At 39.5% G+C, this 23,420-nt stretch overlaps 1 protein-coding gene across 2 annotated transcripts; it reads left to right on the top strand.

The window, feature by feature from the left end:
* The first annotated feature begins 636 nt into the window (after positions 1-636).
* LOC119154797 (protein-glutamine gamma-glutamyltransferase E-like) lies at positions 637-19,336 on the top strand. Of its 2 annotated transcripts, none has more exons than XM_037402719.1 (13): positions 637-729; positions 7,885-8,052; positions 8,356-8,598; positions 9,119-9,237; positions 9,700-9,828; positions 11,268-11,445; positions 11,613-11,748; positions 12,591-12,694; positions 13,172-13,417; positions 14,839-15,144; positions 16,587-16,744; positions 16,955-17,088; positions 18,940-19,336. In XM_037402719.1, exons 1-13 carry the CDS (start codon positions 723-725, stop codon positions 19,085-19,087), a joined length of 2,076 nt encoding a protein of 691 aa, XP_037258616.1. In that variant the 5' UTR covers positions 637-722; the 3' UTR covers positions 19,088-19,336. The 2 variants fall into 2 exon arrangements, with proteins under 2 accessions (XP_037258616.1, XP_037258614.1); XM_037402717.1 differs by lacking the exon at positions 637-729 and adding an exon at positions 5,954-6,060.
* Positions 19,337-23,420: the final 4,084 nt, after the last annotated feature.

Here is a 23,420-nt window from a genome sequence, read left to right on the forward strand (position 1 = left end):
TTTATGAGGATGAAGTTTCTCTTTGTGCAGGAAGAGTTACCACTTGAGATCCACTCCTCTGAGCTATTCAGCATTCAGTAGTTTGTCAAGTTAATAGTAGCTTACATTACATTTACAGCATTAATACCATTAGTATAATTCACAGATACTCTAAGGAGGGGCTGACACAAAGGCATTACTGTGGTGATCCCCCATAAAGGATTGATGAAGTAAATGAAAAGTTTTGGAGTTTTTTCCAGACATATGAGTACATTCATAGGGAGGCAACCCTATGAATTTTATTATGAGTAGATACCTTCATTGTATGAATACTCATCTGTGGATCACACTGGGAAAAGACATTAATTCATACTGACTCAAAAAATATCCCTTCCTGAGTGATGCATCATTTTATGTAAAATTCTAGATTCTAGGTATGCAATTAAATGCTCTACTTTTCTAAGCATCTCAGCCAACCCTCTGGATAAATAGCCTGAATTGCACAAGTGCAATGTGTTAAAACCCATGAGCTAATATATGGTCACTAGGAAGTTTACATGCCCACTGGTATGACTTAACCTGCCTCACCCACCTAATGTGAATTATAATTGGTTTGAACATAAGGAGAGGCCTAAAGTTTTCTCTATAAATGCTGCCACACAACCAGAGCTTGAAGTCTTATCATATAGGCCTACAGTTGCTCACAGAAATACAAAGTCCAAGGCACAGAGGAGCAAGGAAGCATGACTGGTAAGTAGAAAAAAAAAAAAAAGAAAAGAAAAGAAAAAAAAAAGTCTCTTTGTGTATAAGGAACGGGAAACTGAATGATGTATCATATATTAGCTTTCTCTGTGGGGTTATGTTTTGTAAAAGGCTCTAAACTGCTGGAGTACACTACATTTTGAGATTATGAATAGGTTGTTTCAGCATTTTTCTTTCCTGAATTTTCCAAAAGACACAAAGAAGGAAAAGATGATCATCCTTACCATACCGGAGTTACATATTATAAAACCACAAACAGAGCAGAAACTGTGACAAACCGCAAACTATCTTTTAGCACGAAACTTAATGAATCGGAGAGTTGTTCAGGTATGAATGAATCTTGTGTTAATGGGAATATTTGTGCCAAGAATAGATTATGGGACAGATTCCTTCCTGTAGATTCAGAGTCTGCAAACTGCAATGACATTTTAACTATTTGTTAAAATTAGCATGAAAGACAAAGGTACTTTGAAATACAGACAAAACAAGCAGATGTCTAGCAGTGAGGTCTAGGAGGAAAGATGTTAAACCAGTACACTTCAGCGAGCTTGGCCATGTTCTCGCTTAGGCCTGCTCAGGAAATTACATCAGTCCACAGAGCAGAGGCTTGAGTGCAGAGATGACAGGCATTGTTTTCCCCTCATAGAGGTTAAAATGATGCATGGTTACCCCCTTCTCGCAGTTTTAGGAGAACTGATTGCATTAACTCTTAGAACAAGTGTTTGTCCATATACTATTATTTGAAATAATTCATGTTTATTGACCTGACCTACTTGTGCTAGCATCCCTCAACAGTGTCTGCTGTCTGGCCTGGCCTGACCTGATGGTGCTTAGTTATTGGCTGTCTCAATGCATCTGCTAAATGTAATACCATCTAAATGTTTACCTGTTTAAAAGCAGAACATAGGCTGGGAGGGAATCAGGTGCATACGATGGGCATAAGGCTATTGATTCTCTCATAAATCTCCTCCACTGAGCAGAACTAAAATAAATGGCAAAATACAATTTGACAGGTCAAACTGAAAGATTGGACTGAGTAGAAAAATAGTGTTCCACAAAAGAACTATCAGATAAAGGGGACAGTAAAAACCTTCAGCTACAGCAATGGGGAAAAAAAACCACAAACCAATTGTTTCTGCATTGTAACACTTCCTCTTAAGTAACAATTTGCCAATAACTTAGGCAAAACATTTTAGCAAGGTGATCTCTAAAACTTCCTCTTTAATTGTCATACACATAAACATAAGTCTATCCTTCCTAACCACAATTTTCTTATTGCATGAAATTCAAGAAGCAATAGCAGTGTTTAACGAACAAACTGGTACTTGCTGACTTTCTTGCAAAATACCTAGGGCCCAAGAAACATCCAAGCCCATGTTCAGTTGGAGATGTCAAAAGTGCCTGGGGACACTCCTCACGGTGCCACACACAATTTTAATATGAAAAACTGCAGGGTCTGCATGCAGGTGTGTGCGTACCTAACTGTTTTCACTCCATCTCTCCCTCCCCACCCTCTCCTGGACCCCTGACACACACATCCTGCAAAAACACACACTTACTTCCCAGAAAAGTTTTACGCATCCATGGGCCAGTCTCTAATGGATCTACTTTAACAGAATCCAGAAGGTGGTGTATAAAGAAAAGGGAAAAGAACCTAAAAAGGTCCTATAAATTTGATAGCATGATTTTTCAAGGGTTTTGACAGTCTGCAGCACACTACTGCTACTAAGGATTCAGCCACTTGCTTCACAGTCTCACCCTCAATTATCTCAGCTTTCATCTGTCACTTTTAAGCTTCAGTGTCATTACAACCAAGGCATGAGTCACACTTGAAAGCATCTTGTGTATTAGAATTAAGAGCACTTGCCCACGGAATGGCACATCCTGTTGGATTCTTAGAAGAAACAAGCAGAGCAAGGTAGTGATGGGAGCCTGCAAAGAGCCATTCTTTGCTGATGAGTCTGCAGCAGCAGCTGGAAGTTAAAACTTCCAAATAATGTCTTTACTCCATTCCAATGGAAGAGATGTGTGTATAAGTGGGAGACGTAAGGAAATACATTTAAATATAATAGGTTACAAAATAACAGGTTGTGTGTAGCTATGTGGGAGCCTGCTGGGGGAGCCTAGCATAGATTCATCCCAATCTGTGCACTGTCAGTGTGGCTTATTTCTGTGTACTGGTCCCATGGTAGTTTTTGAAGTTCACTTATTAGTACATGTCACTTCTATGTCACTGTCAGTCTCCCTGCTGGAATAAGCCATCTTATCTGGAATGAGCCAAGACGGCAAGAGAAGATCTGAGCACAGCTAACAGGGTAGCCTACTTTACACAGACAATAGGGGAGCTGACTATACTGAGGTCAGCTACCTTCAAAGTCTGGCTATTGGAGAACTTCAGGAACAATCAGAAACTTCAGGAAGGCTTCAGGCTGGCTTCCATTCAAAATGGCCCTGCTATTTGGGACATTGTGAATGGAAGAGGAAGACAGAAAATAAGAAGTATGACTCAGATAACATATAGGGCCCAGAAGAGATCTCTGTCAAATGCTTTTCCATATGGACTTGACCAATCTCCTTCAGGGGGTTCTAGTTCTGAAGAGTGTGACGTGAGTTAGTGCATCCGTGAGTCAGTTCTAGAGGCTCAAGTCTCTCCCTAGTGTGGTTCATAAATACCATATACCTGTAAAAAACCCACTTGACTTCCTATAGCAGGAGTGGGTTTTGCTGATGGAATTCCTTGCTTAATTATCAAACAAGGGAATGTGAGGGGAGACAGAACAGCCCAGACTTCTGAGTGTACTGAGGTGGTCCCCAGTGAGTCATGGCTATATGGCTGTAGCATAGTGGTTTAGGGGTATGTAAGGAAAAGCTGTGCTCAGAAAAAATAAAGGAGTAGATAGGCTTCTGAAACAAAGGCACAAATAATAATAGGTGACATTTAATAGAATTCAAGTGTCACTGCGGATTCATACAGAGTTGGTGGGGAAAAGAATGACAATGCAAAGGACAGAAAGTAATACTGAGGGGTATTAGTCTATTACAAAAGATGTCCTTCACTGTTCCGTGCCAAACGCTTCCTCCTATATATTAATTTCTTTAACACATTTACTGGAGTGAGGAAAGAAACCTGGGTATCACTGGAAAAGGATGTCATGAGTTATACAACTAAACCAGTTTGCAAAAGATGATTCTGATATAGTTTATTCTGGGTAAATAAAACAAAATACTAAGATGGCTTAGTGCTTTAATTTTCTGAGGTCCAAAAGAATTTTCTCTTGCTATTTACCAGAGTTTCAAGCACCTGCCTGTGCAATCCTCACATTTACAGCCACCACACAAGCTCTGCACTTGGCTTACAGGAAGGTGTCTGGGTCACCCACATTTTCTTTGACTAGTGTTACTATTTCTCATTAATTCAACCCTCATTCTCAATGTTCACCCATAATCTTTAATCCAAAGGTCCACTACATATCATTCATCTGTTTTACAAGGAAAGCACACAAAAGGCCTGCAAGGCAATTTAGCCAGAGCTGGGAATAAACACCAGAAGCCAATGCAACAGATGCAACTTGTTCTCCTTGTCATAATATCTTCCTGAATAAACGCACTGTAGCTATTTTTTTGAATGCACTGTTTATAACTATGCAATCATAACAGCAAATACCAAAACCAATTATGCCATTAACCTATAGGACAATATCCAGCACACTGTTACCGTTACACAAAAAAAGGTGAAATGCATGACAAAATAAGCATCGGGAACTATTTGGTGAATAATCACTGACTTTTTTTTTTCTTTCAACAGTAACTACTCTTTCCGTCAAAGAGAATTGTTTTGCTATGTACCCATGGATAGGCTGAAATCTTAAAGCAAATTTATTCTGAAAATTGTTAGTGTGTCACTTAAGAGAATTTAAAAGTATGGGTAGGAAAGCGTAGCTTAACATCTGAAACATCAAAGTTCGGACTTAACATTGTAAAATCAAATTCTAAGAAATTTTATATTTAAGAATTTAATTCCTATCATTTTTAAATCAAAATTGGGCTTTGCATGTGATAAAACTATGGTCTCTCATAAGATTAAATATTATTAATGAACAGACATTTAAAGCAGTCTGAATTACACCCAGTTAAAAAATGTTTCTTCTAGTAACACCATTTTATAGTAAAAATTAATAAAATACTTCTGTATATGAAATGGGCTGAACAAGTTTAAATTCTAGAATTTCCAAACATGATCCAAACCTGAAAACAGAATAATTTGGGCTGCTGAATAATAAGCCCAACCAATTAAAACTGTGCATGTGGGGAGGTGTATAGCTGCAGTCAGTCCCGTATAATGGGTCTCACTCAAAGGTGTTCTTAAGACTGTGCATTGAGTACATCAAATTTTACAGGTTGTTTCACAGAAGTATCAGAATTAGTCTCTCTCTTTCTTAACAGAAAGTGGAGCCACCTGCAAAGCATAAACAAAATTGCAATTAAGTGGAAGATTTTTGTCCACAAATCGGCATTGCCAGTTATATGTTCAGAGATATCCTATAAAAAAAAATAGTAGTGTACCAGCTGAAAACAATGATAACTATTTTATCACAAGCCACAAATGTACTTATCTATCATCTCTGTAGCGTGTCATGCAAATATGACATGGAGGGCTTAGATGTTTAATGTTGTTAAACAATAATTATGTGATAAATGAAAATTTGGTCCTTTAAATTTGGCCTGATTAAATCTGGGGCAGAGGCAATAGCTTGCTTGTTGTTTTGCAAACTACTACAATGCTGGGGAAGGGGGGAGCAGCTCCAGGAAAACAAAGGATTCAGTGAATTAATTTAAAGAAAAAGTGACTGTAAATATTGCTTGTGAAGTAGGCCAAATTAAAAACGATGTGATACAAGGAGTTATGCTATTCCTATAACTTTATAACAGAAAGAAAAGCAACTAAATGATGACATTCTTATACATTTAAATACATTAAGAAACTCTTAACAAGAAGCTAGACTGTTAGGGATAAATATTGTCAAGCTTCAGATATTAAGTTGCAAGGAAACCAGATCAGAATATGGGGACCAAGAGTGCAAAAAATGAATGAAAAATTAATCCTCGAGCCTTGTTGGTCAGATAAAGGCTGGGAAGCAAAGGTGGCTATGCAAGCTCCACCCTCACAGGAAATATTGCAAATAAGCAAATTTACACCTAGACTTTTAAAGAAGTGAAAGGCACCACCCACTCCTTGAGTGAACAGAAGTAGAGGAGGCCATTCAGAGGAAAGCTCCAGAAGCTGCTTATACAGGACGTATTGATCAGATATGGGCCAAGGTGAGCAAGGAGGAAGCTCCTTCTGTGGTGCTCTGTTATTTTCTTACATCCATACCTCATATTCAGTTTTTTGATGGACACTTAAAGATCACTCCTTCTCTAAGGAGTTTTGATCCAAGAAAAAAAAGGAAGAGAAAATTCTTCCATTAATAGTTAGGAGAAGGATTTTCACAGGGATCGCTTTTTTTCCACTTGTGCACATGGGGAAAGCAAGCTTATCAGAATGAGATTTGGGAGAACAGGTGTATTATCTGATGTAAAAATATTGTATTTTGCAAATAGGAAGGAGAGAAAAGTCTGCAGCTAACTGAAGTTGTCAGACAAGTGCAAATGAGAAACTGACAAATCTGACATAGAGAGAGCAAAGAAAAAACTTGAAGGAGGTAAAGGCTGAGGGAGGCTACAATAAGCAGAGAAGATAGAAACCTGAAGTTAAAGAAGAGAGGATAAAACGATTAAGGGGATATTTTTTTTGTGTGGTTTGTTTGTGCAGTGGGGTTTTTTTTTGCTTACATGCCAATATTTATACATATGCAAACTGACCAGTTTAATAATTATTATAAATGGTCCCATGTTGCTTTACCAACTATGTCAGATAACTCCTGCCTTTCTAAAGACAACTCTCCCTGACCCCTCAGCTTGTTCTGAAATAAGTGTGCTTCATTGTTAAGTTTCTGAAGATTTTTTTTTAAAGTAGGTATGTTTCTGAAAAATCAAAATACGTGCTGCTTGCCTCAATACCGTAAAAAAATGTGTTCCCCCCATTTGAATTGTGACTATGCTGCTAAGGCTACTAATGTAGTTATTTCAAGGCTTGCCTAAACTTGATTAAATTAAGATCATGCTTTAAAAAATCTTTACACTAATAAATCTGTTTGAAAATGGGATAATGATTTTTTACTCAGTAATGGCACAGGGTAGCTGTGTTCCACTACTACAGCCCATACTCTTACTCTTTCCTATTCTTCTTCTTTGGGGGGAGGGAGGAAGGGGAATAATAAACATAGTTTTAAAAAGCACACAGTGCCCTTAGGAAAAAAATATATTTACTTCTGCACTTCATATAAACCATCAATCTATCTTCTACTAGAGAACCCTCCATAGACTATGATAATGTCAGAGCCAAACCAATCTCAGATGCTTGTTCTTTGGCCTCTGACTGAAGCCATAGTTCACGTGCAAGAGCTCTCTGAAACATACTATTTCCCGTACCTTATTTTAGTAGTGCTCTCTCTCCAATTCTCCCAATTCTCCCACTACCAAATGAAAGCCCAGTGTCCATCAACATATTCTTGTTATGTTGTCCCAACAGATAGCAGCTGTCACTCATATCAGAGGTACCTGACACATAAATGGGGCCAGAGATCACATGTCATTGTTTAAAATGCAGAAGTGTTTCTCAGCTCAGTCAAGTTTCTTTATTTCTTATTCAGAGGCTGCAAGGCTGTGCCTCTGTTAGTATAACACCATGTCTTGGAATGGATAACACCTTGAAAGACTTAGCTGAGTTCAGCCAGATTCTTTATCCAAGTAACACACAAGTATTCAATTCTCTCAGGGTTCTCTCCTGTTAAGATGTCTTTCTGATCATTCTTTAGTGACTGCTACACTACTCCTATATGTCATTATGCAGATAATCGCTAGCAGTCTATGCAAGATGGACTCCCCCAAAAAATGCTCACATAAATAATTTCTATTTTTGATGCAAACCTCACAGGGGTACTAGTTACCTGTAGAAAGTAACATGTAATTCTTGAGTGTGTCTGTGCTCCTTCCTCCTTGGATGTATCCTCAAATTTTCTTGCTCTTCTCGCTTTTTCATAGCTGTAACGCAGCCAAGTACCAACTGGCACCTGAAAGAAAATGCAAGAGATCACCACACAAGTAAATTCTCTAGCAAAGAGTTGATTGTGAGGAGAGGGCAGGCCTTCATTCTCACCTTCAATGGAACAGAACACCCTGAGCAAAACTTAACATTTATCGTAGAAACAGGTATGGCTCCCAGCTTCTTTCACAGAAAGAGTAATGCTGCCTCGTGATGTTCTTTTGGCCTGATATGCACTCTAACAAGATAACATCTTGGAGCCAGCATGCTGGTTCACATAGCCATGGAACTGTCTGAGGTGTTTGTTGTACTACTCCTGTCTCAGCTGGCAGTGATAGCTTCCTTCAGTTTCCAGCATATAGCACACATTCATCTGAGGGGAGGGTTATATCCATGCTGTTTGTGGATGACTAAACGTGTATTTCAACAGGCTAGGGGAAAAAAAAAATGTTGTTTATTTTCCTTAAAAGGTCCCAAACCCTCAAAGCTGGCTAAGACCCAGGCCACATTTGGTATCTCCAGCACAGTAACCAAGGAGAGCTGGAGTGCAGTTGTACAGTCTACCAGTTCCAGCTCTGTGACCATCTCCATTTCCAGCCCACCTAATGCTGTCATTGGACGTTACAAGCTGAGTGTTCAGAGTACATCAAGTGGCAGCTCCTCTCCTGCAAGCCTTGGCACCTTTGTTTTGCTCTTTAACCCTTGGTCTTCAGGTACGAACATGTTGAATTTACCCTGAAAGAACTAAGTTGCTTGTAGCTTCATTAATATTTGTAGCTCCTCCATTTGATCTATATTTCTTTAATATGGGGGCTGAATGTTCATCACATAATGTATCAGTGAGAAAAGGGTTTAACAGTTTTTTAGGACCTTCTGTTACATAAAATCAGCTCCGTATTGTGCACACAGTGGAGAGCTCCTTGCCCTAAAAGATTAAGTTCTGCTTTTGCCAGAGCTTCCCTACTTCTGCACGAGTTTGGAAGAGCGTGTCTGGTCCCTGCAGAACCAAGAAAAGAATCACATCTACCAGCTGCCATCATCTCCCAGATTTGACAATGCCATTAGTTCTGTCTTCACTCGGAAACACCCCACCCCTTTCTCTAATTATTGCGATCTGTTTATAACACCAAGAACAGCAAAGGGTGAATAGCTGCAAGCACCCTTATTGATAGAGACTCCTGAGGTTTTATTTTTCCTGCTGTGGTTGTACATACCTGTGTTTTGGCTTCTCAGGTGATGATGTGTTCATGCCTAACAAGGCTGAGTGTGAGGAATACGTGCTAGAAGAGTTTGGCATCATTTTTGCAGGCAATAAAAATCATATCAACAGCTTTGGATGGAACTTTGGGCAGGTAAATGCAGCACTGAAACACCAGTGTTTTGTGCTCTGATTTTCACACAAACCAGGTGACCAGGGCTTGTTTGCTTTTTCCAGTTCATTGCATACGCCTCTGAAGAGCAGGAGTCTGGTATTGAAATTAGAACTCATGCCAAGCCCTGCTATACCTATTAATAAGAGGATTTGTAATTGACTAGTCAGTGATAATGACCTAGGACTCAGAGGTGCAGACAGCAGAAACCTTAGAGTCTGCTGGGTAGTACTGTAGCAATGCTGTAGCTTTTGAAAAGCTCATTGAGTTCTAATCTTCATAGTTTGTTGAGGCTGCATTTTTATATGATAACGCCTGGCTGAGATGCAGCACCTCATTAGGTGACTAAAAAAAAAACATTAAACACTTATATGTCTCCACTTATCCTGATTTTTAGTAGAGTAATCTGTGTTTACAAAACACTAACTTACTTCTATAACATAGTTTCAAGGAGATATTCTCAATATTTGCCTTTCCATGATGGATCGAAGCTTAAACTATCGTCAGGATCCTGTCACAGATGTATCGCACAGAAATGACCCCAAGTATCTGGGCCGTGTTCTCAGTGCAATGGTAAGTAACATGCTCAAGAAGTTCAAACTACTAATTGTTCTTTTAAAGGAGATGGTGAAAGACACTTCCCAGAAAATTTTAGGCCACTCTATGCACCAGAAATGCGGGCCAAAGAAACACTTAGGTGGCCATCTGATCTCAGCCTGCTAAATTTATCTCATCTGTGGTATTTCTGGTACTTATAAGAGCCAAATGGAATGTTTAAGACATGGGGTGGTATGTTGAGGGACAAGTCCTTTGGAGGTCTTTAGTCCAACCTCCCATTTGAAGTGGAATTACAGTTGTACTAGATCAGCTCAGCCATGGATTTGTCAGGCTGCCTTGAAAATCTCCAAGGATGGAGCTTTCATGGCTTCTCTGGGTGACCAGTCCAGAGCTGCACTACCCTCTTAGCGAGGAATTTTTCTCCTACGTCAAATAAGATTTTCCCAAGCTACAGCTTTCTGCTGTTGTCTCTTGTTACATAACATGCCAGAACAGAAAAAAGTTGGACTCTGACAACTTAGCGTGTTCCATTCAAGTAGTTGTAAGCTGCTATTACATTCCTCTTATCCCCTTCTTAACCGGACTGAACTAGCCCAGTGCTCTCAGCTTCTCCTTGTAGACGGTGTGCTCCAGGGCCCCTGACTCTTTGTAGCCATCCCTCCTGGGCAGTCTTCAGTGTCTCAACTTCCCCTTGAACTGAGGGACCCGAAACTGGAAACTGGATTCCTGGCACAGCCTCGCTAGGGATAATGAAAGGGGGTTAACAGCTTCCCTCAATCTCCTGGTCACTTTTCCCAGTGTAGCCCAGTGTGGGGTTTCTCTTTATGATGAAAGAGCACTGTTGGCTCAGATTCAATCTGGCATTTGCGGTAACTCCCAGGCCCCTTTCAGACAGCTGCTCCCCAGCCTGTACCAATGCATGGAGCTATTCTATCCCAAGTTCTGAGATCTGCACCTCTTCTTCCTGAATTTCATGAGGTCTCTATTGACACAGCACCAAGATTTTCAAGGTGATGCTGTGCCCCATTTGTTGTGTCAACCACTTCCTCTAAATTATTGTAAATATGCTGAGGGCTCACTATATCATGATCCAGGCACATTCTGAAAACTTAGCTGCATGATATGTTTTGATGATGCCATTCAGTCACACAGTGGTAAAGTTGCCACCTCGTGTCAGGAAGTTTCATTGAAAACTGGTGTTTGCCTTCTTGCCTGGTGCTGCTGTACTTGGGTGGGAGAAACAGTGATTAAATGCTCTCCATTTCCTAAGAGGACTCATATTTCATTTCCCTGAAAAGATGAGGCTTCTTCCTGAAGGCCAGCTGCATGAAGCCGTGAATTTTGTCCACTAAAATGTCACTCAGGGCTGCTCTTCTGCCCGCTCCCCTACCACTACTATATCTGTTATAAACTCTTAATTTTTCTCATCATGAATTTAGTGAATATTTTTACAGGTCAATGCCAATGATGACCAAGGGGTGCTGCTAGGAAACTGGAGTGGAAATTATGAGGGTGGGAAAAGTCCAAGCAGCTGGACTGGAAGTGGTGAAATCCTGCACAACTGGAAGAAATCAGGATTCAAACCTGTTAGATATGGACAATGTTGGGTTTTTGCAGCAGTATTGACTACAGGTATGTTTTATGTCATGCACATAACTGACACTGCACAGATTCTGTTAAAAGAAGCACTAATAATAACACTTCCTCCATGAAAGTCTTTCGGGGCATTAGTGTGTTGTATGAAACTTCATATTCCAGAAATACTGCTTTCTGACTATGGTTTTCTATTTGCTTTTTAGTGCTTAGATGTCTGGGGATTCCCACTCGTACAATTACAAACTTCAGCTCTGCCCACGATGCAGATGGAAATCTGCGTGTGGATGAGTTTTACGATGCGTCTGGAAATCATTTGGACAGGGCAGCTGACAGCATATGGTAAGGCTCTATGATCTTTAACAGTAGAACCTATCAATGCCTATGGAGTCTTCAGGTGCAGAGAATAGATGACAAATGTTTTGTTACCTTCTTAAAAATTGCCTTTAAAACAACTATACACACAGAGGATCAATAAAAAAGTACTACAAACTTGGTGTTTTCATTCTTTCTCAGTTAACCAGAGAATTGTGCCATGAGTTACAACAGATAATCGAAGCTAGGGCAGGCAAAATTACAGTTATGATGCCACAGATTACTGAAAATCATGACATTACACTGGAAATATCAAACAGTGGGACTTAGTTTGGAACCATCCCTCAAAAAAAGCTCAACAGAACCAGCTTCCCTGCCTTTTGTTTTTTGCAGTAATCATTTGCAGTGAAAATAATTTAATAATTGCCACTATTAAGCATCAAATGCAATTCAAACAAGCTTGCATCCAGCAAAGAACAGGTGCAGTCCCTCACTTTGTGCCTTGTTTACTCCTCTGATTGTTCTGGACCCATTCTAAATCTAACTAGCATTGTGCTTTAAAGAAAACAGCAAAAACTAAGGAAGTGCACGTGCTCAGAACTTTTGGAGAAAAACAGGGTCAAGACATTTTGTATAATTTTTCAGATTTGCTTTCTGCCCTTGAACATTTACATCCGTTGCACAATGCAATTTTCAGCTCCCATCTAGTTAATATATATTCAGGATCATAGTGGAAGTGCTCAGACTCAGGTAAGATTCTATATAAATGGAGACATTAAATACATTTAACTAAGATGGCTGATTAACAGATGCGAACAGGAATTTAGAAACACATACTAGTAGCTTGCTTTGTTCGCTCTTGCATATAGGAATTTCCATGTCTGGAATGAAAGCTGGTTTTCCCGCAGTGACTTGGGCCCCTCATACAGTGGATGGCAAGTTCTGGATGCAACTCCTCAAGAAGAAAGTGGAGGTATGCAGATTTTATTTCAGGAAAAACATTGAAAAATTATAAAGTCAGTCACTTTCAGAGAGAAGAAAGAAAAAAAAAAAAAGCGCACCATTGTAAAAGTAATTTCTCATCCTGCTCAGAAATAGAGTGGTAGAAGAGAATACTTCATAGCAATAGAAAAGCCTCAGATCGTCTGTGGATGCCAAGAAACAAACTAGACTTCTAGGAGCAGTCTTTCACAGCAATTCCTGTGATTTCCAATGCAGGTATCCAGAGCTATTGAAAATCAAGAGGTAATATAAAATGAATCAATCGTACCTTCAGAATAAACACAAGATACATTGAAGATTGGCGTGATGTGAGGGTCTATGCAGATGAAAGCACTTGAACAGGACAACAGCACTGGGCAGTTCAGGAATCATCGATAAATATCTGTCTAGTAATTGCTTACCATTAAAGAGTTGATTAGGTCTAACTAATTTTTTCTTGATACCATAGGAATTTATCAGTGTGGTCCTGCCTCACGGAATGCCATCAAAGAAGGAGATGTAGATCTGGACTACGACTGTCCATTCGTATTTGCAGAAGTGAATGCAGACTGCATGTACTGGAATTATGACTCCACGACTGGAAAGAAAACATTAATATTCTCTAAGTCTACCATAATTGGTCAATCCATCAGCACAAAGGCAGTTGGTAGAGATGTTCGTGTAGATGTCACCAATGACTACAAATATGAAGAAGGTAAATAAACACACTGGTGGTTCCAGTTACATAGCTGCTTCATTCCCAAACACATATAAACTTTAGGCCAGGAGTCTCTTAGTGGGCATTCTATTCAGTTCTAACAGAAAAGGGAAGAGAAATGTAAAGAGTAAAAAATACTGCCTTGCCCCTTCTGATATGGAGCTGCTTTGTGGGACCTCAGTAAGTCAAGTCCAAATATCTCCGAGTAAAACGTTCACTGTTCTGCCTGCTATTGGTAATGTACACTGACTGCCTCTGCTTTGTGAGAGTTAGTCTATGGCCCAGTTTTTTGACAGCAGGGTGAAAGGCCTGTTACAGAAAACTAAGCTAAAGCAGCAGTTAGGCCCAGGAAGAGCCACTCTTTCAAATGTCAAACAGCATGTAAATTTGTCAGACCTTTGGGTTTGATAGTGCAGAAAAGAAATCTGAATCATTAACTGAATTTCCAAGTGTAAAGAACGAACACTGCTATCGGAAATACCTATCAGAAAAGTGAAAAGCATGATAAAGGAGAGCCCAAATAACTAGCTTCCATTGTGTACTGGCTCTGGCTGGGATGGAGTTAACTTTCTCCATAGCTGCCTCACTAAAAGCGTTGGTAACACCCTAGTGCTTTGGTTATTGCTGAACAGTACTTGCAGAGCACCAAGGCTCGCTCTCTCCCTCCCTCCCTGGCACAGCAGGTAGCTGTGGGTGGGCAAGTGGCTGGGAGGGGACCAGCCAGGACAGCTGACCCCAACTGACCAAAGCTATATTCCACACTATATGACTTAGCGCTCAGCGATAATAGAAAAGGGAAAGACAGAGAAAACAGGGTGGTGGGGGCATTCATGGTTATGGCATTTGCATTCCCAAGTGACCATTACGTGTGTTGAGGCTTTCCAGGAAGCAGCTGGACATCTGCCTGCCAGTGTGGCATAGCGAACACATTCCTCTTTTTGCTTTGCTCATGCACAGTTTTTGCTTTCCCTGTTAAACTGTCATTATCTCAATCCACAAGTCTTTTCACTTTCCTTCTTCCTTCTCCCCATCCTGCAGGAACAGGGAGCGAGTGAGAGGCTAGGCAGATGCTGGGCTGCTAGCCAGAGTCAGCCCACCACACAGTGCCATCAGCCTCCCCTTGTATTATGGGCCTTTTTTTGTATTAGCAAATAAAAATTTACATTTCTAAATATTACAACCATAAAAAAGGATAGAAACAGGAAGAGTGAGAAACTTTGAACTTAAGATATGTGCACAGAAAAAGGCTGTTGGAGGGGCTGTGACAATACTGACTGCAGATACAGAAAATTAGGTGTAGCTGTGAAAAACAGGCTCTGTTCATCTGTAAGCACAGACACTATGTTCTGCAGCAGTCACATAAAATAAGATACGCATGTTAACTGTCAAGGATAATTTTCATGGTTCTTTCTGGACAGGCTCTACAAAAGAAAGAGAGATTTTTAAAAAAGCCCGTAAGAAGCTGGGACTTGAGGATAAATTTGATCCTACAGCACCGACAACACAGGAAATTGATCAAAAGCCTGACATCTCAGGGAAGTTCAAGGTGGATGGCCCTTTAGAGGTTGGCAAAAATCTCAATCTAATTCTGGTTCTTGCAAACTTACAGTCTGATGCTAAGACTGTTCATGTCAATATGACTGCTTGGAGCACTGTGTACACTAGAAGACCAGTTCATGAGATCTGGAAGGACTCCATATCTGTCACTCTGTCTCCTAAGGAAGGTAATTTTTCAAATAACTTTTAAACATAATTGTGTTATCAGTAAATGGGCATTAGAAGCTGTGATGTCAGCTTGGGGGGAAAAAAACTCCAACAAACTGCAATCTTAAATTTCTATGCAGAAAAGGCTGAAAAAAACCCTACATTGCACTTATAAACATATCTAAAAGGCCTGTTTCACACTATCATTTCCTTAAGTACTATTCACATTTTGGAAAATGATTCTCAGGAGTGAAAAGCTGGTGAGGAAACAGGAAGTTTCATTTATCAAAATTTGCATAGAAAAATACAAGGACAACATAAAACCGTAGACATCAACTCCAACTAAATAAGTTCCGGTCAATTATGAGGGCCTTTACTGAAAGGGAACAGGACATGGCTAACAGCAGAAACAAGAAACCTGATTCATTAGCACATTAGAATGGAATTAAAGTGTGAGGAATAGAAATAGCTGAAATAAGCTCCACAGAAAAGAAAGTTTGTGTCAAAGAACTGTTGAGGAGTAAAGGTCCTCAGATTTCCTTAATTTTTTTTTTTTCAGATGGATTTCAGAATTTTTTCCTCTGAAGTATTAGGAATTGAGACTTTTGGTGAAGACCAAGTTTATATGCCTAATGGCATTACAGTCACCAGTGCCTGCATTTACAGTCAGGAGGGAGGTTGACGACAGGGATCTGATGGCAGGGACCATTTAAAGAGATTTTTGCCTTCTTCTGGAGGATTGCTCTGTTTGCTAGGATTTGTAGTTACATCTGTTGCTACTGGAGGAATCTAGGAAATTCACATTTCCCCCATTCGCTTGCTTACTTTTGTGGGACTTTGCATTGGTGACTTGTCATCTTTTCTTGTGTTTTGCATCTGCTGTGTACTGCTGTAAAGTACTTTGTGGCTCACAGCATTTGCATGCACCATAGCTACTCTACAGTTCTTCTGTATGAATGGCCAAAAATCTGAAATTGCCTGGCTTCAGAGACAGAGGAGATGTCTTCCCATCTGGTATTCCTTGATTTGAATCACAGCATAAAAACTACTGTAAAAACACGTGATAATAAAAAGCAGATACGGCTAGGAAAGATAAAAGAAACAAAGACATCATTTAGCATGTCTCTGTATCAGCAAACAGGACTGATGAGGCTTATCAGAGCATGTCCCATAACAAATGTAGTGGCACTGGCACTAAACTCCTTAAACTCCAGCTGTGTTATCTTTCAGAGCAATTGGAAGAAAGACAAGACAGGCAATATAGCAGTAGGGAATGGAGGAGGGATAGCACTGAAGGAATCGCTCTATAGCAGACCGACAGATTTGCATGAATTGAGTTTGGCAGTGATGGCTGAAGGCCTTCCTAGTCCCAGACACAGCATAAAAGGAAAATAATAATATCGGGTATGAAACTCTGTGGGCTTATGTGTATCAATTCCTCTTTTTTTTTTTTTTCTTCTAGAGAAACAATTTCCCATTAAGATACCATATACTGAATATCAACAGCAGTTAACTACAGACAACACGATCCAGGTAACAGCTTTATGTCATGTAGAAGGTGGGATTCAAGTGCTGGTGCAAAGAGACATCACCCTGGACAATCCTAACATTGACATACAGGTAAATTGCTGTCCCTTTGCTCTAACTGCAGTGGCAGAAAAAGGGGAAAGTAAGCTCTTATAAGCACTTTCTTCCCCAAAAGATATGTTCTTCTCACATTCTGCCATGGTCCATCATGCAACTCTTAATACCTCCTCTTCTGATGACTGAGAAGGCTTGGATAGAAAAGAATACGGAGAACCTGGCCTTTCAAGCACTTCCTTTGCACAGGTACTTGGTGAAGCAAAAGTGAATAAAGAAGTGGATGTGGAAGTGACATTTACCAATCCTATTGATGTGGAAGTGACAGACTGTGTGCTGCAGGCAGAAGGCAATGACCTCCTCAGAGGAATCCTTGAGATAGAGTAAGTATGAGAAATTTCTCCTATTAAAGATACATGAGCAATTACGTAGGCATGGGTGATGTGGAACCAAACAGCGGGATGAGATGGCATTTTCTTCTTGCTGTAATTTGGGAGGCGAAGCACACAGCTTTGAACCAGCTCTTCATCTAAGCTAGGCTTTGGCTCCATCAGTTAGGAGGTCAAATAATTGGACAGAACTTGTTTTCCTGCCTATCTAGTGGGACCACACAGTTCCAGCCAAAAATACACGCTTACCCATGCAGTAAATTTTGCTGAAGCTGTCTATGCTGCTATAGGCCCAGATTCAACTTTCTTGTTCTGATCATAGGGCCAACAATAGGATACATGACTGTTTCTGTCCATACTATACCCAAATTATAGCATATATTAACCAGGATTTTTTTCATCATCTTATTAAATGGACTGCATGGGCCAATTTGTTCAGCCTTTTAAACTACTTGTATTTACATTGAACAGACATGAATGTAAAAAAGCAGATGCACCAGTGTCCCAGCTTTGGGACAAAAAATGAACACAGATTGTTTAGAGACAGGTTGTGATCTCAAAGGGTGGTACCTCTGAAAAGTACAACCCCAAGTATGCTCCATGCAAGGCTATTCCAGATGCAATAAAGCACAACTAAGGAGGATAGCTTTTAAAGAACACACTAAACCATGACCAGCTGCTACGCCACAGGTGACTGATTTACCTTACTAAGGCTTAGAACTTGAACACAGAAGAAATCCATGAGGCAGGCAACAGGAGAATAGGGAAAATGGTGAATATACAATTAATAACTCAAAAATTGAGGTTTTAATTTTAAAAAGTTTTTCCAAAACAAGAACTACAGGGACACTGATTTTCAAGCTCTGCTTTCATAACTCTACAAAAGAATTATGTTAGGAGATTAATAAACAGAGGCAAGAAACTATTAGGTGGTGTTGAGATGGCAAATGGATAAAATATGTTCCTTTTACTATAGATCCCAGGTTCCTGTTTTTATGCTTCAGTGATTTTGTATCTTGTCTTGCTCTTTTTCCTTCACTATTCCACAACTGAAACAGAAATGTTAAATTTTCAGACTGTCCATCACTTTGTACATATCCAAAACTGCACATAAATTTCGACATATGCTAGCAAATGTAGTTATTTCTAAAAAATACCTGGGATATGGGTGTGTGTTCTTTAACTGAATACGCACATACAAACAAACATACACAGCAACTTAACACTGCTATTTGTCCTTGAGCAACTAGGAATGGTCTATCCCATAATTTATGAGTGCTCCTGAGGGAATTTAGCAATCTCATGTTATCTATCACATACAACTTTATCCTCAGGCAAGGACAAGACAACATGACAGGGTAAGGCTGTTACGGAAAAAGGTAAACATGAGTTTCCAAGAATTACAGAATATACCATTTTAAAACATTTTAACTTTCATTCAGAATTTCCTGCTGTGTAAACACTGAGGTTTTCTTGGTGCTATAATCCATTTTAATTCAGGAGTTTGTATTCACATTCTTCACAGTCTCAGATTATCCCTTTTTTAATAATGCAGTGATGTGTTTTACACCTCCTGTTCCGCTTGAAGCTTTACCTTACTAGTATGTCCTTTGTGTGCTTATCTGGGTCGCTGCCTACTGTATTTGTGAGAGCGCTCAATGCATGGGTTTGAGTATTTAAATACATTATCAGATAGCCAAGTCCTGTATGGTCTTTTCATGGCCACACTACACTGAACTGATAGGAATTCTTACTTAAGATGAGAGATAGTGACAAAAGTAAAGCATGATGCATCCGCCTGTCTTCAGCTTATATTTTTCCCTTTTTTTTTCCCCCTATTTTTAGGGTACCACCATTGAAAGCCGGTGAGAAATCCAGTACAAAGTTTAAACTCATCCCTTTTGAGACAGGTCCCAAACATCTACTTGTTAATTTCTCCTGTGATAAATTTGCAGATATCAAGACCTTTAAGATGGTAAATGTGGTTGACTAAGATGAAGATATACAATAAATTGTCTGTGTGTGTATGAATTGAAAAAATGTCATAAGACATTATGTCTTATGTGAACAATGTGAAAATTAGCAAAACAAAATCCTCAATTCCTGTGATAAGGGGTTACCAACATTATATCATTAAAATTTTACATTGCAATTTTAAGTAAACTGAGGAATAGTTGATTCTTAATTCACTGTTGTGAGTATCCACATTAATAAAAAGAGCATCTTGCCTTCTATTCAGAGACTGTTCGGCATTTGTCTAGTTTTCTTTGGAAATCATTCTTTCTGGCTCCAGATGCCTCTGCACAAGCATTCATAAACTCATTTCTACACTTCAAAGCCTTATATAGTGGACTTTCATAAGTGGTGTTTCTCCTTACTGCAACCATGATACTAGAAAGTAGCCAGGATAAGTTGCACAATTAATGTCATTTAGCTCTGTCTTTTTTGCTGCAAAGTCGATCTTGACTTTCTCCATTATTTTGTAAATCACAGTGACCACATGAGTTACAGTAAATGTTCCAAAGGAATTTGGGTGGTGTCCAGTTTGAGAGCCATCTGATGAACACATTGAGATAATTGCCCAGCTCAACATGCATGGTATTTTTGCATGCTGATAGTTTGCACTTGCTGAAAGTCATCTTTGGGAACCAAAGGGAGAGTAATCGTAAGTCTAAGGATATTTTAACTTCAGTAGAGTTAGGAATTCTTCACTATAAGATTGTGTGCCAGGGAGTCATCTTTCAGAGTTCAAATTCAGTAAAGCTTACTTAAACCATTTATGGGAGGATAAGGTATGGGCCACACACTGGGTTCCAGGAACAAGTGAACTAGGTGGAGCCCACTGAGTGACTTGGTTTATGGCCAATAATTGTACAACAGTAAGTCAATCTCTGACTGGAAACAAGTCTGTGTAGATGAAGTGAATGGAAAGCCAAGCTACTGCTCTATTATACTTTGGCCTGCTGGGCCAGGAAGCCAACAAGGTTTTAGTGCCTGGAGCAGGCTTTGAACCCCCATTCCACCACACAACACAGGGTACCTGTGACTCACTGTAGGGACTCCTCATTACAGGGGCAGCCCCAGTCCAGATTGGCTATAAACTGCTTTGGTTCTTGCAGCCGGCAAAATTGTTTTCGGAGGGCACTTGTGGCCACCTCGCCCTCCACTGCCAGTCACATGCTGTCAGTATGAGACCGTACTAGACATACGATGAGATGCGCTGCAGAGAGGCTGTACAAGCAACGCACAGTAGCACCTTCTCTTTTTCTCCTGACGTTCAAGGCTCACCAGAGCCAAGAGCTCTCATCACATAGACCAAACAGTAAGAAGTTCAAGCTCAAGCACAGCCTTGGATATAGAAAGTGCATATACATTTCATGACTTCTTTTCACATCTCCTGTATGCGTGAAAACAACCAACCTATGCCAAAGTCAAGTGAACTGCACTAGCAGAAAGGAGAATCTTGTAAACTGGACCTCTAGGGGAATTAAAAGAAAGGCAACACCCTTCTGCAACGCTTCACATGCACATGAAGTTAACGTGTCCAAGTAAACATGTGCCTGCTTGCATACAGACTCGCAGAAGGGATTTTGCAACATTTTTTGCAGAAGTTACACTGATCTCTTGCTAGTAAAGACTAGCAAGAAGTGCCAGGTGCAATATGGTTATCCTGAGGATGACAGTGCAATACTTGAACAATGCACAAGGAGATGAATTAAATAAGAGAGTATGTTTTTCTTGGAAAGTTAGCAAACTGCACTGCAATTTCAAGGCTCCAAAACAAGGGAAAAGGAGGAACAAAATATTTTGAACCATTTTGGATGATGGGTGGGTGGAATTGAGCTAGGAAAAACACCTGCAACAATGTTAAGTCATTAGTCACTTAGGAGCCATGACCACTGCATTCCAAAGGGATTACAAAAGCAGCTGCTGATGCTTTGCTGTGGTGAACCTGTGTAGTGGTAGATGCCAGTTTGGGATGTAGGCCAGCCTGAGTGAGAGGTTCTGGTGGCTTGGTGACCACTGTGGGCGTGTCATACAGAGGTAAAGGAGGTGGTTGCAGCCAAGACAGAAAAAGTGCTTGAGATTTAATTACTTATGAGACTAGCAAGGAAGAAGAAAGGAAATAGTCATGCTCCAGTGGGAGCAATGTGTAACATCTGAAGCAATCACTATAAGTACTGAACACCTGAACTTAAGAACTGGTCGATGCGGTTTGTCACTAGGGCTGTGTGTGAAGATCAGGTAACATCAGAGGCTTGTGGCTCTTATGGTTTCCAAGGAATATGAATTAAGGAAGAGAAAAAGAGCAACTGAAGTTAACTCTGAAAGGCAATCAAATCCATTTGAGGATATTCCTGGAACAAGTTTTGACAGCCTGAACATCCTGGAAAATTCCAAGAGGAAGGACAGACCTCTGGATTATAATGTAAGTGGAGATACACCACACCAGATATACTGTTGTCAAGTGTGCAAAGTTTTAGTGTTTTCTTTCAGAACGGGGCTATAAGTAAGTACTCTTTTAGTCTTCATGGTATCAAACAGAAGTTTATCAAAAAGGTGAAAGGCGGCAATTTTTTTTGGTAAAATCAGCCTTAGAAACAGCTGTTGGAGCTTAATTTCAGGTTCTTTCAGTCTTTTTTTTTTCTTCGTAACTTAAAATTCAGACTATTTTTTTTAAGTTTTTACTGAGTGTTAAATCATGATCAGTAGAATTGCAGAATCTTAAACAGATACATTCCTCTCTGCAACCATGAAAATTCATTACCTGTACACTGTTAAGTGAGTGTAGAAAAATAAAATAAAATATATTCATAGTTGTGAAGATAGACAGGCTTAGAGCTTGCACTGACAAACTACTCAGTTTGGGGGGTCTTTTTGAAATAAAACTTTTGATGAAATGGTAGTATGGAGCTGGCTAACCTAACAGGTAAACAGACATTTGTTTCTGGTGGGAGCTTATAATTTCACGTAAGTTTGGGTGTACTGGAGATAACCTGAGACCCCCAAAAAAACCTCTAAAGCCAACTCACAGCTGTTGAACAAAACCAGAAGTAGTGTTAACCAATCAGGAAGTTAAGTAATCAGGAAATGCTTCTTTTTCCTTCATATGGCTTTTACATCCCACCATACTCCCCATTTCCTCATCCTTAAAGATAACTTATTCATGGCACACCCATTATCCTTTGTAGGAAGTTGTTCTTGTCTTGGGATTCAAGAGAATGCATTTCCTCTGAGTAAATAATTTTGGTATCTCCTCCCATAATTACACCCACATTGAGTAGAAGCATTGGCATTAGGCATACATGTATTATAGGAACTAGTTAATTTGTTTGACAAGTCTACAGGTATTAATAACTACTGCTAAGTACCTCTCCCTTCTCTCAAATTTCAGCTGAGAGCACAAAAAGATTGCTGGGGTTTTTCTTTTTATGACTAATGTGACTTGGACATTCTTGAAGAACAAAGTAGAAGTTGTATGCAATTCTTGTAAGCTGAGGGGATGGCAGGTGAGTTCTACACATCATTTGTTTCTCTTTAGCAGGTACTTTATCGAGGACTGTTTCCTTAAGATACATGCTCTAGATAAGAAAATGGAGCTGATACCTATAAAGAAAATCTTCTGTTATTTGTTCTTGCACTTCATTTTCAGTTTTATTGTTGTTATTCTTAAAACCTATTTGAGAATAATTTTTGCTAAGCAGATCATATTTGGGGGCAGGGTGGGGAGGAAAGAAATTCCCCTTACTTCAAAAGGCACCATGCAAAACTCCATCTAAACACTTTATTTTTTAAATGCTACTTCAGAGATGTGTTATGCTTTGTATTAACAAGTAAGTGTAATCCATCCTAATGGAGCTGTGAGCATGGAGCTAATAGATAGGAATTCAAAGATGCATTAAAACCTTACCGCAGGAAAACAGTAATGACAATATCTCTGCTTTTTAAATTTTAGAATGAAGATTATTATTGAACTAGGCAGCTTCAAAGCTGGGTTCTCTTATTTAATGATGAAACAAACATTTTTTCAAACTAGTTTTTAAAATGTTGCTTTGCAGGTAAAGCAGCAGCCTACCACAGTTTACTGTTGTCCCAGACAATCACGCTAAAGATTCCCTTTTTCAGCCCATCAGTGCTTACTCACATTACTACTTTGTGGTCTTAGATGACCAAAAAAAAATTATTTTTCATTGCATTTAATTATAGCACTTTTTGCATAAGTCAGATTCACTTTTACTGCAAAGATTTTATATAAATTGTAGATTAATATACATCTATATTGTTTCAGATCTGACTTAGTATTTCATTGCTATGCTATATGGTAT

This window comes from Falco rusticolus, chromosome 10 (assembly GCF_015220075.1).
Source record: "Falco rusticolus isolate bFalRus1 chromosome 10, bFalRus1.pri, whole genome shotgun sequence".
NCBI lineage: Eukaryota > Metazoa > Chordata > Aves > Falconiformes > Falconidae > Falco > Falco rusticolus.

What these genes read in the sequence shown, in the direction of transcription:
- LOC119154797 (XM_037402717.1), top strand. An exon ending in AGGGCAGCTGACAGCATATG is followed by an intron (nt 11,749 to 12,590) that starts GTAAGGCTCTAT and finishes TCTTGCATATAG; the next exon opens with GAATTTCCATGTCTGGAATG. An exon ending in TGACTACAAATATGAAGAAG is followed by an intron (nt 13,418 to 14,838) that starts GTAAATAAACAC and finishes CTTTCTGGACAG; the next exon opens with GCTCTACAAAAGAAAGAGAG.